The 17,523-nt window shown below is 40.5% G+C and overlaps 1 protein-coding gene across 2 annotated transcripts in view; it reads right to left on the reverse strand.

The window, feature by feature from the left end:
* Positions 1-17,523, reverse strand: part of myo10 (myosin X) — a 221,272-nt gene that overhangs the window by 81,210 nt on the left and 122,539 nt on the right. For both annotated transcript variants that reach the window (XM_052477336.1, XM_052477337.1), the window contains one exon: positions 12,396-12,583. In XM_052477336.1, coding sequence (XP_052333296.1) covers positions 12,396-12,583 — 188 coding nt within the window. The remainder of the gene's footprint in view (positions 1-12,395; positions 12,584-17,523) is intronic.

Here is a 17,523-nt window from a genome sequence, read left to right on the forward strand (position 1 = left end):
ATTCATTCGCATGACAATAACCAGCTGACAAGATTCCATGACCATCACAGTCATCGTCTGTCCACTTATTGTGTCCACTTCGGATTCAGCTTTGGTTTGGGATGTGTGAGGCCCCCTTTGAACCACTGGAGGCTGTGGATCTGAGGATCCTCTCCTACAAGAACTCCCTGCTCGTGGCTTTGGCCTTGGCTATGCTTGATGGGGTACTTCCAAGCGTTATCCGTGCACCCTTCCTGTACTCAGTTTGAAGTGACGTTGCGTCCTAATGCGTCCTTCGCCCCCTAAGGTCATGACCTACAGGTCTCTAGTTTTGAGCTATTTCCCTTTTCCACTGCCATGCTGAGAGAGGAGTAGAAGAGGCGACTGATGTAATGTATTTTTCTGTTTTGAAATGAAATATGCCGCATGCATTTGAACAATTTAAAGTTATGATGGTGCAGAGCAAAAGAAAAAAACTTTCGTTCATGAGATAAAAAGAAAGTTGTATTGAATGAAGAAAAATACATTAGTGCAGCAAAGAGAAGTCATCAGCAGTAGCTATAGCATCTAAGCAAAAGCTTATGCTACTTGTACTTCCTCCTACACTTGTTATCGTGCTTTGCTGTAGGCCTGCAAACCAGTTGATTTAGTTAGTTGAACTCAGTAGCCGTGGGCAGAAAAACAATTGCTGTGTGTTCAGGGTTAAACACTCTTGTTATCCTTAGTAAAACAATGTCATGTTCGGCTCAATGCCATGACCATTTAGGCCAATTCCACTTCAACGAGGTCAAATCAGGAAATACATCATTTGCAATTGAATACATGATAAAAAAAAAAACCTGGCCCAAGAAAGCATTCATTGTCTCCATATAGGAGGTCAAATGGAATTCATTACAAATAGTGAAGCACAAAAAAGCTCACTCATTATTCTCAAACCTAAACACTCAGTGACAAGACACAAATAATTATAAAGGCACATAAATAGCAATGTCATTCCAAAATCTACAGGGTTAAGAAATCTGACAACCAGTCACTAAGAAACTTCCAGAATGAATGTGTCAAATGTCAAACCTTAACGATACCCACAGCTAATTCAGATATTCACAGTGTTGTGTGGTGTCTCAAATTAGAAGTGAAAGTCATGCCAACCCTCAGCCGAATGCTTCCAGTAGCATTACATCAAGATAACTTGTTCGCCTCAGACAGGGCGACATGTTTGTCTAAACAATGGGCCAGGGGCCCACACAGGAAGTGCTGTCTGTGGTGACAGAGCAAAGAAAAATAGCTGCCAGCTTATAGCCGGTCTGCTCCAGCCTCCTCCCTGAGGTCCCTGACGGCAAGGCCAAGGCCAACACACACAAAATACAAAGTACATAACACACACCAAACATTAAAACATGAGTCCACTAACTCTTCAAGTGTCAAATCGGGAAAATTCTTGTCCCTACAGAGACATCGCTACTATGCACGCCCATGTGCAATTACTTGTGACTACCACTGCAAAGCCTTAGACTACTGGAGCATTTGTGCAACTGTAGGCTACAGAGAGCCACGTAGAAAGCCATATAGAAACTGAGACCCACACAGAAAAGAGAGAAAAGGCTCATATCCAGTGCTTCTGGTGTAGGGTGGAGTTGCCCCTAGATGCCGATCAAGGATCAGTCTAGCATTTTCTACATTAATGTTTAAGGTTAGGATTGGGGTTGGGAAAGCTGATTCTACATGTGTACCTGGGAAACTTCTAGTGAGGTCACCTGACAAAGATTTCTGTGAAGTCTACATTTTTATCACTAAAGCTGCAGCTTTGAGAGTTTTTATATTAGCTCTATTTTCCATGTTCTTCACCGGAAGGCATGAGAAGAAGAGGCCAGTCCAGAGGGACATCTGGAATGTTCTCTAACAGAAATATTTACTCTGAGCCGGGGAGTAGGTCGAATTTAATATCGCCAGTCACACAATTTTTGTGATCCCTCACATCCATAACCTGCGTAACCTGCTTGTCAAGAATGCTGGAGAGGTCAAGAGGTCAAACCTTCTTTAGCAAGGGGGGCGCAGCAACTAGGTGTTTTTAGTGACAGAGAACAGAAGTCTGAGTACAGTGTGGAGTAAGATTTAGTAAACGTGACTGTATGAATGACACTGTTTTGATAGCGCTGTTTACGGTTGAGACACGCGGCGGCAGAGGAAGGTTGGACATCTGAGCTGAGGGCTTTATGACTTTTTTCACTAGCTCACTTTTTTATGAATGTCTATAACCATATAATATAACTTTTGAGACCACCTTGTCATTCTTTTCTTTGAAATAAATTGTTAACTGTTGAATTGGAGAGAGGATCCCACTGGGCACACCAAAACTGGTTGAATGTAAATTGTTTCAATGTAATTTGTCAACGAATTGGGACATGGAATTTATGTGGAAATGTCCACCACAGAACAACGTCATCATGGTGACAAAATACATTTTCAACATACTTTATACAAGGTTTGTCTATGTTGAAATGTACCTTTAAATCAATGTCAGATCTTCAATGTTAAGTACACTATCAGAAAAAAAATCTGTAGGCTGGGAAGAACCTCCTACTGGATAATATCTCCATCTACAGCTACCCTTCGGTCTCCCATTCAGGGACAACCCTGCTTAGTTATAATATTTGCTACTGACTATTAACAATGTGGTTGAAATATCAACGGGTGTGGTTGAAATATCAAACTCCACTCATTTGAAGGGGTGTCCACAACATGTTTGGTTACTACATGATGCCATATGTGTTATTCCATAGTTTTGATGTCTTCACTATTATTTTACAATGTAGAAAATAGTAAAAAATAAACCCTTGAATGAGTAGGCGTGTCCAAACTTTTGACTGGTACTGTATATCATAAGGCCTTCCGTTGAGGTCCTAGTTACACCCCAATGCAGTGTTCCTGAAACTCCTGGTTTACAGGTCACATCAAGCCTGCAAGTCACATTATGCTGGCTTGCAAAGTGATGTGTAATTCCTATTGGGATACAGCCAGAGTGAGAACATCCAACAATTGGAAGCTTAAATCACTTGTAAACTGCATTGAGAATGTCTGCTGGGGTAGGGAAGATTTATTATTGAGACTACCTGAATAATATAAACTGGAACAGCCACCTCAGTAACGAATACAAAAAGTCCAACTACTAACAGATTAGATTAGTTTAGAAAAATGCATGTTATTTATGTTTGTGTAGAATAAGATTAATCAACCAATCAATGTACATGCAAACACATACGTATTGAAACAAATTCAGAAAATCAATCTGCAATAAAGCATGCTGGGAGATATGATAATGATCGGCATGGTTTTGAGTGGTTTTGAGCAAACATGAATTTGTCAGAGTGAATAAACAAACTTAAACACATTAGCTCAAATTCTTATCCGCTCAACTGACATAATAATGCTAATTAAGCAATTAGTTAAGTTGGCTTTTTATACAGTGAGGGAAAGTTGGCTATTGCATTTTTAAATGTTGACTAAGTTAGAATTGTCTCCACAAATGTACCCACATTTCTATTATGTGTAAATCATTTATGATCAGTGAATGCCATAATGTAGTTATTTGAACCTTATTATTTATTAGTTATTTAAACCTATTAGATGAAATCTTATTTTCATTGTTTTAGCTGTCATACTGGCTGTTCGGTCCAAACCTAGAATTGTATCATGGGAATTTGTTGCGCTATACAGACCTCCCTCCAAGGCACGTGTTGCAAGGCAACCCCCTAGACATATAGGCAAAAGCCAGTGTGAGAAACTTGCTAGGAAATGTTTATGCTTGGAAACCAAAACAAAAAAAATACTGCACTCTGACCCACAAAACACATCTGCTTGATTCATGATAGTGTTGTAAGACAAAGCAAGGAAAGTGAACTTCAAAACGTCATGTCGTTTCATTGGGATTTGAATCTGCTAGCTTCTGAAAATAACTTACTAATCCTTTAAAATGAACGGGGTACATTTAAAGGAACAGGACATCTATTTTCAGAAGGATTGGTAACAACTTTTAATAGCTGGGGGTACATAAGAGGATGGAATTCAATAATAATGTCAGAAGAAAATGGCACAGAGACGGGCATGACGAGCATATTCAAAGGGACGGGACCTCCTGTTAAAGGGACCAGTACCTGTAACTCATTTAAAATGGCCTTGGCAGTGTGCCAGGCGGCCCAAACTGGGCAAATACAGAGCTGAAAGGCACTCTGCCTTTGTGTAAAGCCCTGGCCCTCCCCATGGCTCTACAATCCTAGTCTATTACACAGCCCAGCGGGCACTGTGGATTCTTTATATCAGAGTCAGTGGGCACACTGTCGGAGCATACCAACACCACTGGCACTGCCCCAACACTTTTGTGCCCCTGAAGAATACCACAAAAAAAGAGTCCGAAAAAGACTAAAGGACTCTGACACAGTGAGTTTTCACATCAAGAAAAGGTTGTTGTAAAATATCTAATGCTCTGGTCCCCTGTAGGGAAAGCTGGTGTATGTATACTGCTTTATTGGCAGGAAAGCTTCATTGCTACAATGAGTCTTTCAATGTAATACTTTTAGTACTGTGAAAAAGTCTATAAGAAATTCTGATGAAACTGAACATTGAAAGGGTTTTTGGAAAGAGGGCTATAACACAAGTTACAAGAGTTTAAAGCTGAGATTGTACATTTCCTACTGTGTTACCATGCCTCTGAACACAACAAAAAGCAGCACACACTAACAGTAAGTCTGTGTTTAATTTATTGAAAATGCCGGAAAGAGCACTTTGAGTACATAGCATTTAGTACACAGTATGCTATTGCTGTTGACCTGCTGTCACACAAGTGATGAGAAAGTAACGCAAAGTAGCCTGACTCTTGTCCTATAATCGCACAACAAATACAGGAAAGACCTCAAAACCAGAATGCACCGGTGATTGCACTAGTTTAAAGGTTGCACCCCTTTCCCAAAAGAGAAGTTAGGAGACACAACACCACAAAATAAAGGTAAAAAGCTAAATAACACTTCAGTGTGATCTAATTCCTTCTTTCAACCTCAACACCTTTTTGTTCTTGCTTTTATACTTCAGAATCAAAGTCAAACGCTCACAGGTACATTTTGTGCACAAGTACCCTTCGTGACCTCTGTGAATTTTAATTAAAATGGTTAGGGGGCCTTGAGTTTGACCCCATAACAGCTCTGGGGTCAAAAGGTCAGAGATTTTATACAATAACACCCCCAAAAGCCTAATTCCTATGTAATATTCACTTCTCACCATGACTGGACTAGACAACAGAACAAAACAGAAAGCAGATAAAACCACCAGTGAGTGAACAACATTGTACAAAAAAAGATCACATGGAGTTTTGCTTTTAAACCCCATGATAGTTTGTGGTTTGGAGGCATCAACATAAACGATAATGCAACGTGACATTTATCACCATTTATGACCAGGTGTCTTTTATTAAGGGTATAAAATGGCAGGTTCCCTCTTTCTCCTCCTCCTTCTTTTCCTACCTCGTCCTTCTTCTCCACCTACCCTCCTCCGCCAGCTCCCATTCTTGGCTTCCCTTCACCGGACTAGCCTGGATCTGATTACTCGCAAACCCTCAATCTGAGCAGAAAGCTTCCTGCCCCGCCTTAAAAGTGCCAGCCTAAACAATTTACTGTCCTTCTACTGCCCTATCCAGCCTCCCACACACACTCACCAACCCAGTGAAACAATCTCAACTCAGCTTGGGGGGCTATAGGAGTGGCATATTCACTCACCGGCAAGTTTATTAGGTACACCCATCTAGAACCGTTTCGAACCCCCCTTTGCCTCCAAAACAGCCGGAATGAATCGGGGCATATTGTCCAGTGTTGGGAGATTGTGTGCCCACTGGAGCCACTGCCCACTTCTACTTGTTTTTTTTAGCTGATAGGATTATTTGTATTTGTATTTATTAGGGATCCCCAAGGCAGCAGCTACTCCTCCTGGGGGTCCCAAACATATTAAGGCACTTACATTACATATAAAACAAAATACAAAACAATACATCATATAACATTATTATTATACATATCTACAATAAAAAAAATGGTTAAGACCATCATACAATAATATCACAATGTTTGCGTACCGGTGACACCGAAGCACCAACACGTATGCATGTGTCTGTACCTTATGTGTGTGTGTCACTTCACAGTCCCCGTTTCTCTATAAGTTGTATATTTTACCTGTTTAAAAAAAAAAATCTGATTCTACTGCTTACGTCATTTACCTGATGTGGAATAGAGTTCCATGTAGTCATGGCTCTATGTAGTACTGTGCGCCTTCCATAGTCTGTTCTGGACTTGCTTACATCATTTACCTGATGTGGAATAGAGTTCCATGTAGTCATGGCTCTATGTAGTACTGTGCGCCTTCCATAGTCTGTTCTGGACTTGCTGAAATCATTTACCTGATGTGGAATAGAGTTGGGGGCTGTGAAGAGACCTCTGGTGGCGTATGCATGGGTGTCCAAGCTGTGTGCCAGTATTTTAAAACAGACAGCTCGGTACATTCAGCTTGTCAACACCTCTTACAAAACAAATAGTAATGAAGGCGATCTCTCTTCCACTTTGAGCCATGAGAGACTGACATGCATGTCATTCATGTTAGCTGTCCGTGTACATTTAAGGGCTAGCCGTGCTGCCCTGTTCTAAGCCAACTGCAACTCCAACTCCATCTTAACTATTGTTGTATCAATATGTTTTGACCATGACAGTTTACAATCCAGGGATACTCCAAGCAGTTTAGTCACTTCAACATGCTCAATTTACACATTATTCATTACGATATGTAGTTGAGGTTTGGGGTTTAGTGAATGATTTGTCCCAAATATAGTGTTGAGTCAGCATACATTGACACACTGGCTTTACTCCAGTGGCAAGTCGCTAGTAAAGATTGAAAAAAGAAAGGGGCCTAAATAACTACCCTGGGGAATTCCTGATTCTACCTGGATTATGTTTGAGAGGCTTCCATTAAAGAACACCCTCTGTGTTCTGTTAGACAGGTAACTATTTATCCACATTATAGCAGGGGGTGTCAAGCCATAACACTCAAGTTTTTCCAGCAGCAGACTATAATCGATAATGTCAAAAGCTGCACTGAAGTCTAACAAGACAGCCCCCACAATAATTTTATCATCAATTTCTCTCAGCCAATCATCAGTCCTGTGTGTAAGTGCTGTGCTTGTTGAGTGTCCTTCCCTATAAGATTGCTGAAATTCTGTTGTCAATTTGTTTACTGTGAAATAGTACTGTATCTGGTCAAACTCCTTTTTTTCCAGAAGTTTACTAAAGGTTGGTAACAGGCTGATTGGTCGGCTATTTGAGCCAGTTATGATTAGAATTGCAGAAAAATACTTGGTTTAAATGTAATCTGGCACCTTATTATATAATATCATGATATTTGTGCATTTATAATGATGACATGATATTGTATTGATGATGTGTACATGTACTGTGAGGTAATTTGGATGTAATATCCTAGGCTTGTTATTGCAGTATATTAAGATGAGTTATTTACAACAGTCAGAATGACACCCTCATTAAAATGACAATTGAACAGGTAAAGAGGTGTGCTTTAGATAAAGCTGCTCCATCACATACCTTGTGCCCTCTCAAAAACAATGGGTGCATGACGACTCTGGGCACAGGTGAAACAATTATGTTAATTTGTTGGGTCACATGGTAATTCAAAAGGTTTAACGTTGGGTTGTCGCGACCCAGAAAAGTTAGGGAATCATGGGACTAGAGCATAGTCCCATCATTTAAAAAGTGGACACTTTTGTGCTCTGTAGCCAATACCAACACTTCAAAGTGTCAATAACTGTACATTTTATAACAAATAACTATTTAATGTAGGTTTTTCCTGACAGTCTTACTAAGATTTCTCGGTGAAAATCAGAAAATTCGATCTTGAGCCAACATGAGCTCTCTAAACACAGGTGAGAAATGGCTAACCTGACAGATGAAATGGCTGGTGCGCAGCAAGCACCTGAGGAGTCGCCTGGGGTGATCCTCAGTCAATCACTGAACCACAGTCGGCTTGGCTGTCATACAACATGAATCATTTGACATTACAGGGTTGCCTCTGCCTCTAAAAATATATTATTTTTTTTTACCCCTGAATTGACCCATTTCTCAACCTCTTGAGTATCACAAAAACATAACACTTTGAATAAATAGAAGAAAAATATTGTTACTATGGATGAAGTTGATCAAAAAATAACTTCAAAACATGAAACACACGCAAAACAATATGCCGTATGCAGACACCCTCAGGACAGCAACTTAGCAGTAAGCTACCGAGGCGCCCTTAGGATAAACACTAAGAAGTAATTACCACTCCATTCTAGCGTTGGATTTTCCAATTATTCACAGACTCACACCTCTGGGGTGAAATTTACCCTAGGTACAGATCTAAGATCAGCTTCCCCTCCACCAAAGTGGAGAAAATGTCAAACTGACATTAGATCAGTGTCTAAGAGCAACGTCACCCTACTTCTGAAGAGGTACACCAGTTACAGGTCTAGGTTAGGGCTGGGAGTTGTTAAAACATAAAAAAACACAGCTGTGTAGTGAAATTGCTGTGTTGAACACAGCAAGTACACATACTCTTCATCAGAGATGTGTCAAACACCTGAGAGAGAAAGAGTGTTGACAATAATTCCAGTATGTTCAGGCTACTTATTCTTGATGAGTATTTAGAGAGTTACAGCATGTGCTGACAAAAGCGTATTGCTAAAGTGGGAACACACTTGCTTATCAATGTTGCACCGTAAAATTCTCAGAATTTGATACCTTTTCAGAAATGAGCAAGAAAGCCTTTTCATGTGTCAGAATCAGTCTTCTCTTTCACAGTCTTAGTAAATTTCACATTCAAACTATTGTACTTTTCAGTCTTTCACCAGCTCAAAGTGAAAGCCTAACATTTAAATGGTGTAACGGCACCACAAGGTCATTAGCCTGGTTTCCACAATTTGTTTTGGGTTTGGCTTCCTTTTCATGTGCAACCCTAACTCCAGGCTAGAACAGAATGGCACCATTGTCTGTCCCTCCCAACATCCAAGTACATAATATAGTATGCTTGTGTTTGCTCCCCACTTCACACACCTTGATGCATAGTCCTCCCACATTCCATCTATCGTCAAATACAATCGTGCGTTATGCTGCTGTACACAATAAACCCAAAATACTGACTACAGCGCTCACGTGCGCGAGCGTTGCAAAATACATTTAAACATACACGTTATTCAATTATCGCACCCGCACTGCTCGCTGCTCGTGAGAAATGTGGGTGCAATAATTGAATGACATGTATGCTTAAATGTATTTTGCAACGCTCGTGTAGTCAGCATGTGAATGCTTAGATACCAATCACCATATAAAGTCCAAAGAAGAAAAAGCCCGGAAGGAGGAGAGATGACTAGAAACGATTCGGTTGACGGTTTTATGTGTGGATTAATTGTCGGAGTAGAGGACCTTGTGCATTTCAGGTAAAATAACAACTCAATGTTTATATCCCAGGACAAATTAGCTAGCAACAGCAAGCTAGCTAAATAGGACAAATTAGCTAGCAAGTGCAAGCTAACTAGCTAAATTGCCATAAATGTTTAATGCTTTTCGACCTGTCCCCCAAGTCATATAATTGGTTCGGAGATTGTTTTGATATTTTAACCTGCGTGTCGTGATCGCGTTTTGGTGTAGGGGTACAAAATCGATATGTGCACGCGCGGCCGGTTTGGGTTCGGTCTTTTGCCGAAATCACAAGGCGAGACGCCCATCAACAACGTGAAATTTGCGTGCGAGAGTAGTGAGTGTCAATTCTGCTTAGAGTATGCCAACGTAATTGTTTACGAAAATCCATAATAAACCGTTGTTTTTGTTTACTATGGGATCCACTGTACATGGGCTAAACAGATTGCCAGCTCCTCATGAGGATGTTGTTTGTTTCTAATAAACCAGAGCCATGTATAAACTACAGTACATCTCATTCTTTCTACATAAACAGTGCTCTCTCTTGAAATCGGAGTCCTCAAGTATTCCAGCTGTAGCCTGTCTAGGCTATAATCAAAATCAACACAGGTACACTGCAGTTGTTTTCAAATATATAGCTGATAAACCTTAGTTTTACAGCCCAATACATTGTTAACCACATCTTGAATCTACCCTAGCATAGGGAAGATCATAAAACTTCATTTTCTACAAAATGTGTCTGCTTACTCTACCAGCATTGTTCCACGTAGACAGGAGATTTAAAAAAGACTTGCGTTCTAATTTGACTCTGAAGCCGTATACATTGTTGACAACCCTTCTGCTGTCTGTCATTCATTCTATTTCCAGCGTGAGCACGCTCATTCGCGCCCTAAAAAAAAAACATGCTTTCAAAAAAAAAAAAGCACTGCAATACACCAAACAGCTGGAATAAATGTGAACATGGATGGTATAGGGCTGATATGAACGGTATGAACAAAAGTGCATTTGCTTCATGACACTGGTAATCCGTTTCCCCTGCAATTTCAATCTTTAAGTGGCAAGCTATATAACTGAACAGTGTCACATACAACCCTATTACAAGTTCTAATTGTATCAAATTAATCAAATCACCTAAATAACAACAATTATGAGGCCTAAGTGTTTTATATGTAATTGCATTCCTGCGTCCCAAACGACACCCTATTCCCTACATAAAGCATTACTTTTGACCAGAGGCCTATGAGAATAGTGTGCCATTTGGAACATATCCTAAGTAGTCCAAGACCTTTGAATAGGAGCAGTTTATAAGGATACATGTGTCTCTCGTTACCTCAGCATCTCAGGGCTTCCATAAGTGGCCGTCAAACAGGGCTGTAAACTAATGTGGGCGAATTGCTGGGTAACTGCAGCACTTGTATCTAAAACAGCATGCCCCGACTTGCTTAAGGGCACAAGAGCCACCACTGTGTCACCTAAATGGGGACTTGCGCAACTGAGCCACAATGTACTCCATGACCCATAACTATGTATGTTTATAACACTATTTGTAAGCCCAGTTTGTGTGGCCTTTCACCCCCAGGCATCCCCATATCTGTCATGTGAAGTTAGCATGAAACGGAAAACCAAAAGGACTGTTCTTATTGGACAAATTCAGGTAATATCTCTCTCCTTCCTACCTATCGAACGTGACAATTTTCTGACAATACTTCTGCTCTAATACACTTATTGGCTCTCCTGTCTCACAATTCTATCCCATTCTATTCCAACTCGGCATTGACATAGTGAGCTGCTCACTCTGCAAAGCTAAGAATAATCCAACCAAGGAAAAAAAAGGTCCTTTGGCATCCACTCTCTCTCTGCTAAATGTGGACTGAATATTATCATTCCAAAACGGTAAAAATAACTCTTGTGTGTTTGATGTGGGTGACGAGAACAGTGCCTGTCTGTCTGAACACAATAGCACGAGGCCGGATGAGAAAGTTGGCCAACTACAAACGCAGAGGAAGGATGTTCGGGAAGAACCAAAGGAGCATGGAGATAGAAACAGAGCCAAGAGCACCAAGACTGAGACTTGAAATTGAATCGGACCGCTGTGGATGCCAAAGGGCATAACGTTGCATAAAGTCCACAAGTGGACAATTGTGGACCAACAACCATCATCCGTATTCATTCTATTGACAGGTAACATACTGGCTTCTGGGATTCTTTCACAGCATACAATTGGTCAATCAGCCCCTGGCTATCCGTACGTTTTAAAAACAAGAAAATGGTGCTGTCTGCTAATATCAGAAATGTTAAATGATTTATACTTTTACTTTTGATACTTAAGTATATTTTAGCAATTACATTTACTTTTGATACGCCTTATAATGTTTTGTATTTTTCTTGGTAGAAATAAACAATAAAAGGTTTCAAGATTTTTGTTACTAAAAAATCCTAATATAATGTGAGCAGTGGCTCGATAAACATAGTATTTTATTGGACCCCTCTCACTGCTAAACTAGTTTGGGTTCTTGTGAAGTTTAGTATATTTAATATTTAAGTATATTTAAAACCAAATACTTTTAGACTTTTACTCAAGTAGTATTTTACTGGCTGACTTTCACTTTTACTTGAGTAACTTTCTATTAAGGTATCTATACTTCTACTCAAGTATGACAATTGGGTACTTTTTCCACCACTGTAAATTGCCCACCATTCACAGCTCACAAAATGACAAGCCAATGACCTCTCTACATTCTCTCACCTGATGGCAGCCCACCCAATCGCATTTCTCATTCCATTTCTCTTCAAATGACCCAACATCATTTCAGTCATCTAGTGTTCCTGATAGCATATGCTTTTACACTGAGTGACTTACAATCAGTGCATCCAAATAAAGTCAAAGCAAAACAACAACTCACAACAATCATCACTCACCTGATTAACACACACTGGTTCTGCAGTCTCTTCCATAGGGAACGGTAACACTCGTTTGCTACCGCGTAGATGTGCGGGGAAATCTCGCCCAGGTGGTGTCGGCTGTACCTCTCCACTGCCGGCCGGTCGTATAGGTCAGGGATGGACTGGTACGGGTTCACCGCAGCCAGGATGGAGCCGATGTATGTCTGTTGTAGGGGAAGATAGAGATGGAAAGGGACATGAAACACATGGAGAGAAAATAGGGTCGAGTCACAATACTGAGCCCGAGTCAAGCCCAGCCATGCTGAGCTGTACCGCGCTGACCTGGTTACACACACATCCACATTGCAGTGTATAGCATGGTTACTGAGAAAAAAAAATCTAAAAGCCATGTAGAATATCCCTTTTCATCAACAGATAATATCATTCCATTCCATGTGAATTATGCTGAGGTTTTGTCTGCAACACGCCCCAGGGAATGACCAGACTTGAACAAGGGAAGTCTTGGGAGAACAGTCCTTTGTCCATGTTCCAATGTGAGAAAAACAGTTTTTTTTTCTCAGATAGCCCAAAGGCCATAGATAAATGAAGTTGAGACAACAACAAAAAACAGGCCATAAAAACCTTTTCTTTTCCAGGACCTTGGAAGATAACAAATCGGCCATAACCTTCCGTGAGGGAAAAGTAAGTAGGTAAAGTCATTTCAAACCAACGTGAACAACAACATCATTGGATTAGCTTCAGAACACAACGCTACGTTGATTTGACCTTTCCCCCTTCATTTTCTTAGGCCTTTCTTAGGCCTACTCCAGTTTTCATATTTAAAAGTTCAAAGCCAAAAAAAAAACAAAGTGCTGAAACGTCTTCAGCCAGAGAAAAGGTATGTTGTTCCCTGAGTTCTGTGGTAATGAGTAATGGATAATGAAGCATTTTGGTGCTGAAACTTCTTCAGCCAGAGAAAAGGTATGTTGGCAGTTCCCTGAGTTCTGTGGTAATGAGTAATGGATAATGAAGCGTTTTGGTGCTGAAACGTCTTCAGCCAGAGAAAAGGTATGTTGGCAGTTCCCTGAGTTCTGTGGTAATGAGTAATGGATAATGAAGCGTTTTGGTGCTGAAACGTCTTCAGCCAGAGAAAAGGTATGTTGTTCCCTGAGTTCTGTGGTAATGAGTAATGGATAATGAAGCGTTTTGGTGCTGAAACTTCTTCAGCCAGAGAAAAGGTATGTTGGCAGTTCCCTGAGTTCTGTGGTAATGAGTAATGGATAATGAAGCGTTTTGGTGCTGAAACTTCTTCAGCCAGAGAAAAGGTATGTTGTTCCCTGAGTTCTGTGGTAATGAGTAATGGATAATGAAGCGTTTTGGTGCTGAAACTTCTTCAGCCAGAGAAAAGGTATGTTGTTCCCTGAGTTCTGTGGTAATGAGTAATGGATAATGAAGCATTTTGGTGCTGAAACTTCTTCAGCCAGAGAAAAGGTATGTTGGCAGTTCCCTGAGTTCTGTGGTAATGAGTAATGGATAATGAAGCGTTTTGGTGCTGAAACGTCTTCAGCCAGAGAAAAGGTATGTTGGCAGTTCCCTGAGTTCTGTGGTAATGACTAATGGATAATGAAGCGTTTTGGTGCTGAAACGTCTTCAGCCAGAGAAAAGGTATGTTGGCAGTTCCCTGAGTTCTGTGGTAATGACTAATGGATAATGAAGCGTTTTGGTGCTGAAACGTCTTCAGCCAGAGAAAAGGTATGTTGGCAGTTCCCTGAGTTCTGTGGTAATGAGTAATGGATAATGAAGTGTTTTGGTGCTGAAACTTCTTCAGCCAGAGAAAAGGTATGTTGTTCCCTGAGTTCTGTGGTAATGAGTAATGGATAATGAAGCGTTTTGGTGCTGAAACATCTTCAGCCAGAGAAAAGTTGTTCTTCCCTGAGTTCTGTGGTAATGAGTAATGGATAATGAAGCATTTTGTAAGAAGCACAGATGCATCTGAGGGGAAAGCGACTTTACACACTTCAAATCGGTACATACACCGATTACAGTTAACAGTGCTGATGACCCTGAGAATAAACTGGATGAGGGTGAGGCAGTTGTGGTGAGAAAGCATGTTTGGGGTGCAAGTGGATGACACAAAATCAAATATAAAACACTGAGCACACCACGCCATTTCAACGTGGAGAATTTGGTCATATTTGGTAGATACGTTGATCAATGACATTTTCTCACCCACTCAAAAAGACAGCCAGAAGCTTGTTGAATTCCCAATTCACTATGCTTTCAATCATCTAAAAGCACAACCAAATTCCCATGGAAAATGTAGGTCTCATTCTTGGTTTAGTTGTCACCTAAATGTGTTATCACTGCAATGTCAACCATTTAGAAGTTCAATTGGGAATACAATGCCATATATTGTATTTATTTATACAACAACTTAATGTGTTATCACTGTGATTCATCTAATAGCACTTCTAAATAACCTGGATTGCAGATGAAATTACATTAAAGTACATGGTGCAAGTGATCAATGCCGTTTGAAATTCTGTGCAGATTATTATAGCGATTGTGAAGACTTCCATAGACCTGCGATCCTGAACACAGACACTTTCTACGTAAAAATACATTTATTGGCACAGTAACCTCAAAATGTGGCCATGGGTGTGTTACTCATTTTAAGGTTAAATGAATACCGTCACATTTTGTTTCTAAAACGGCCTTAACATTTGGCTATTTACTGGATTACAGGCCAGTAACTGAAAGGTTGCTGGTTTGAATCCCCGAGCCGGCAAGGTAGATACTTCTGCCCTTGAGCAAGGCACTTAACTCCCAACAACAACTGCTCCCCAGATGTCAATTAAAGCTTCCCCCTGCACCTCTCTGATTCAGAGGGGTTGGGATATATGCGCAAGACACATTTCGATTGAAATGCATTCAGTTGTGCAACTGACTAGGTATCCCCATTCCCTTGCAATGTAACCATTAAACCCAAAGTGGGAGACAGTGAGACATCTCGATCTGAAAAGACTGAGCAGAGACTTATTTCTCCTAACCATTTTATCTTCACTGGGCCCCTTCTGCCGAGGCAATTGAAAACAAGAAAACAGCTCCCTGCTAACAGCACTATCAACAGTATCTTGCTCCCGCACACCGTAACAGAACTTTTAACCGAGAGTGTATGAGAAAAAACATGGCCACTGTAAACGCACAAATGCATTGTGGGAAAGGCAATTAAGTGGCCGGGCCCATGATCGAAAGTACCTTTGAATTATTCGATTCTTTATAAAACAGTGTCTCCTGACACCTCCTGTCTCAGCCTCCAGTATTTATGCTGCAGTAGTTTGTGTCGGGGGGCTAGGGTCAGTTTGTTATATCTGGAGTACTTCTCCTGTCCTATTCGGTGTCCTGTGTGAATTTAAGTATGCGCTCTCTAATTCTCTCGTTCTCTCTTTCTTTCTGTCTCTCGGAGGACCTGAGCCCTAGGACCATGCCTCAGGACTACCTGACATGATGACTCCTTGCTGTCCCCAGTCCACCTGGCTGTGCTGCTGCTCCAGTTTCAACTGTTCTGGTTGTGATTATTATTATTATTATTTGACCATGCTGGTCATTTATGAACATTTGAACATCTTGGCCATGTTCTGTTATAATCTCCACCCGGCACAGCCAGAAGAGGACTGGCCACCCCACATAGCCTGGTTCCTCTCTAGGTTTCTTCCTAGGTTTAGGCCTTTCTAGGGAGTTTTTCCTAGCCACCGTGCTTCTACACCTGCATTGCTTGCTGTTTGGGGTTTTAGGCTGGGTTTCTGTACAGCACTTTGAGATATCAGCTGATGTACGAAGGGCTATATAAATATATTTGATTTGATAATAAATACAAATGCATAGAAATCACTGGCCACTTTAATAATGGAACACTAGTCACTTTAATAATGTTTACATACTGCTTTACTCATCTCATATGTATATTATTTTTAATATTATACTGTATTTAGTCAATGCCACTCTGACATTGCTCGTCCTAATATTTATATTTTTATTATATATTTCATTCTTTTAGATTTGTGTATTGTTGTGAATTGTTAGATACTACTGCACTGTTGGACTTAGGAACACAAGAATTTCGATACTGTCACATGTGCTCCCTCTCCGGCCTCTAGGTCACCAGGCTGCTCGTTAGGGTGCACACCTGTCACCAGCGTAATGACACTCACCTGGACTCCATCACCTCCTTGATTACCTGCCCTTTATATGTCACTGCCTTTGACTTCTTCCCCAGTCGTCATTGTTGCTGTTTCTTGAGCTGTTTGTTTCTGGCTTTGTTAATTTATTTATTAAATACTCCCTGAACTTGCTTCCCGATTCTCAGCGTACTTCGTTACAGATACACCTGCAATAACATCTGCTAAATATGTGTATGTGACCATTACATTTGATTTGATTTTGATTTGGTGTTTTCCGTTTTGTTTGACAGAGAACAGATGTGAGCCATTCCCCACACACAGGGCCTACTTGGAGCTGACCTGTGTGTGTGTGTGTGTCAGGGAGATGAGCAGCACCGCAGATACAGGTCGTGTTCCACTGCAATGCCTGGATAGCTATTTTACCTATCAGCTAACCACATATGTTATAGCAATATGTTAGTGGACGACAGTCGACGACTATCTGAAACTAAACTGAATTTCAAATAAAAAAATCTTAAAATGAATAGAACAACCTATAATAACACAACAAACTATAATAACCTTGGTGTGTGTGATGATTGATCAGAGGCTGAGCATTCAGAAGCTAAATTCCCTTCTCTTAAACATCCCCTATATAGACAAAGAGAAAGCGAGAGAGACTGAAATGTATTTGACCCATATCTAAAAACTCTAAGTACACATTTTAAGCTAAGCACAAGCAAAGAAATACCCATCATGCAATAGTTAAGAGAACACATATTTCTGTCTCCCATAAACTTTCCTACTGTATATACATTAGAATAACAACTGAACACGTACTTTGCTATCTACACTATGTAGAACCATATAGGGTTCTACTTAGAGTGTGCTAAGTACAACCATATAGGGTTCTTCGGTTTGTCTCCATAGAATAACCTTCTGTAAATGGTTCTACCTAGAACCCTCTAAGAAGGGTTCTTTGTAGAAATCCCAATAAAGGGTTC

This window comes from Oncorhynchus keta, chromosome 23, assembly GCF_023373465.1.
Source record: "Oncorhynchus keta strain PuntledgeMale-10-30-2019 chromosome 23, Oket_V2, whole genome shotgun sequence".
In the NCBI taxonomy this organism is placed as follows: domain Eukaryota; kingdom Metazoa; phylum Chordata; class Actinopteri; order Salmoniformes; family Salmonidae; genus Oncorhynchus; species Oncorhynchus keta.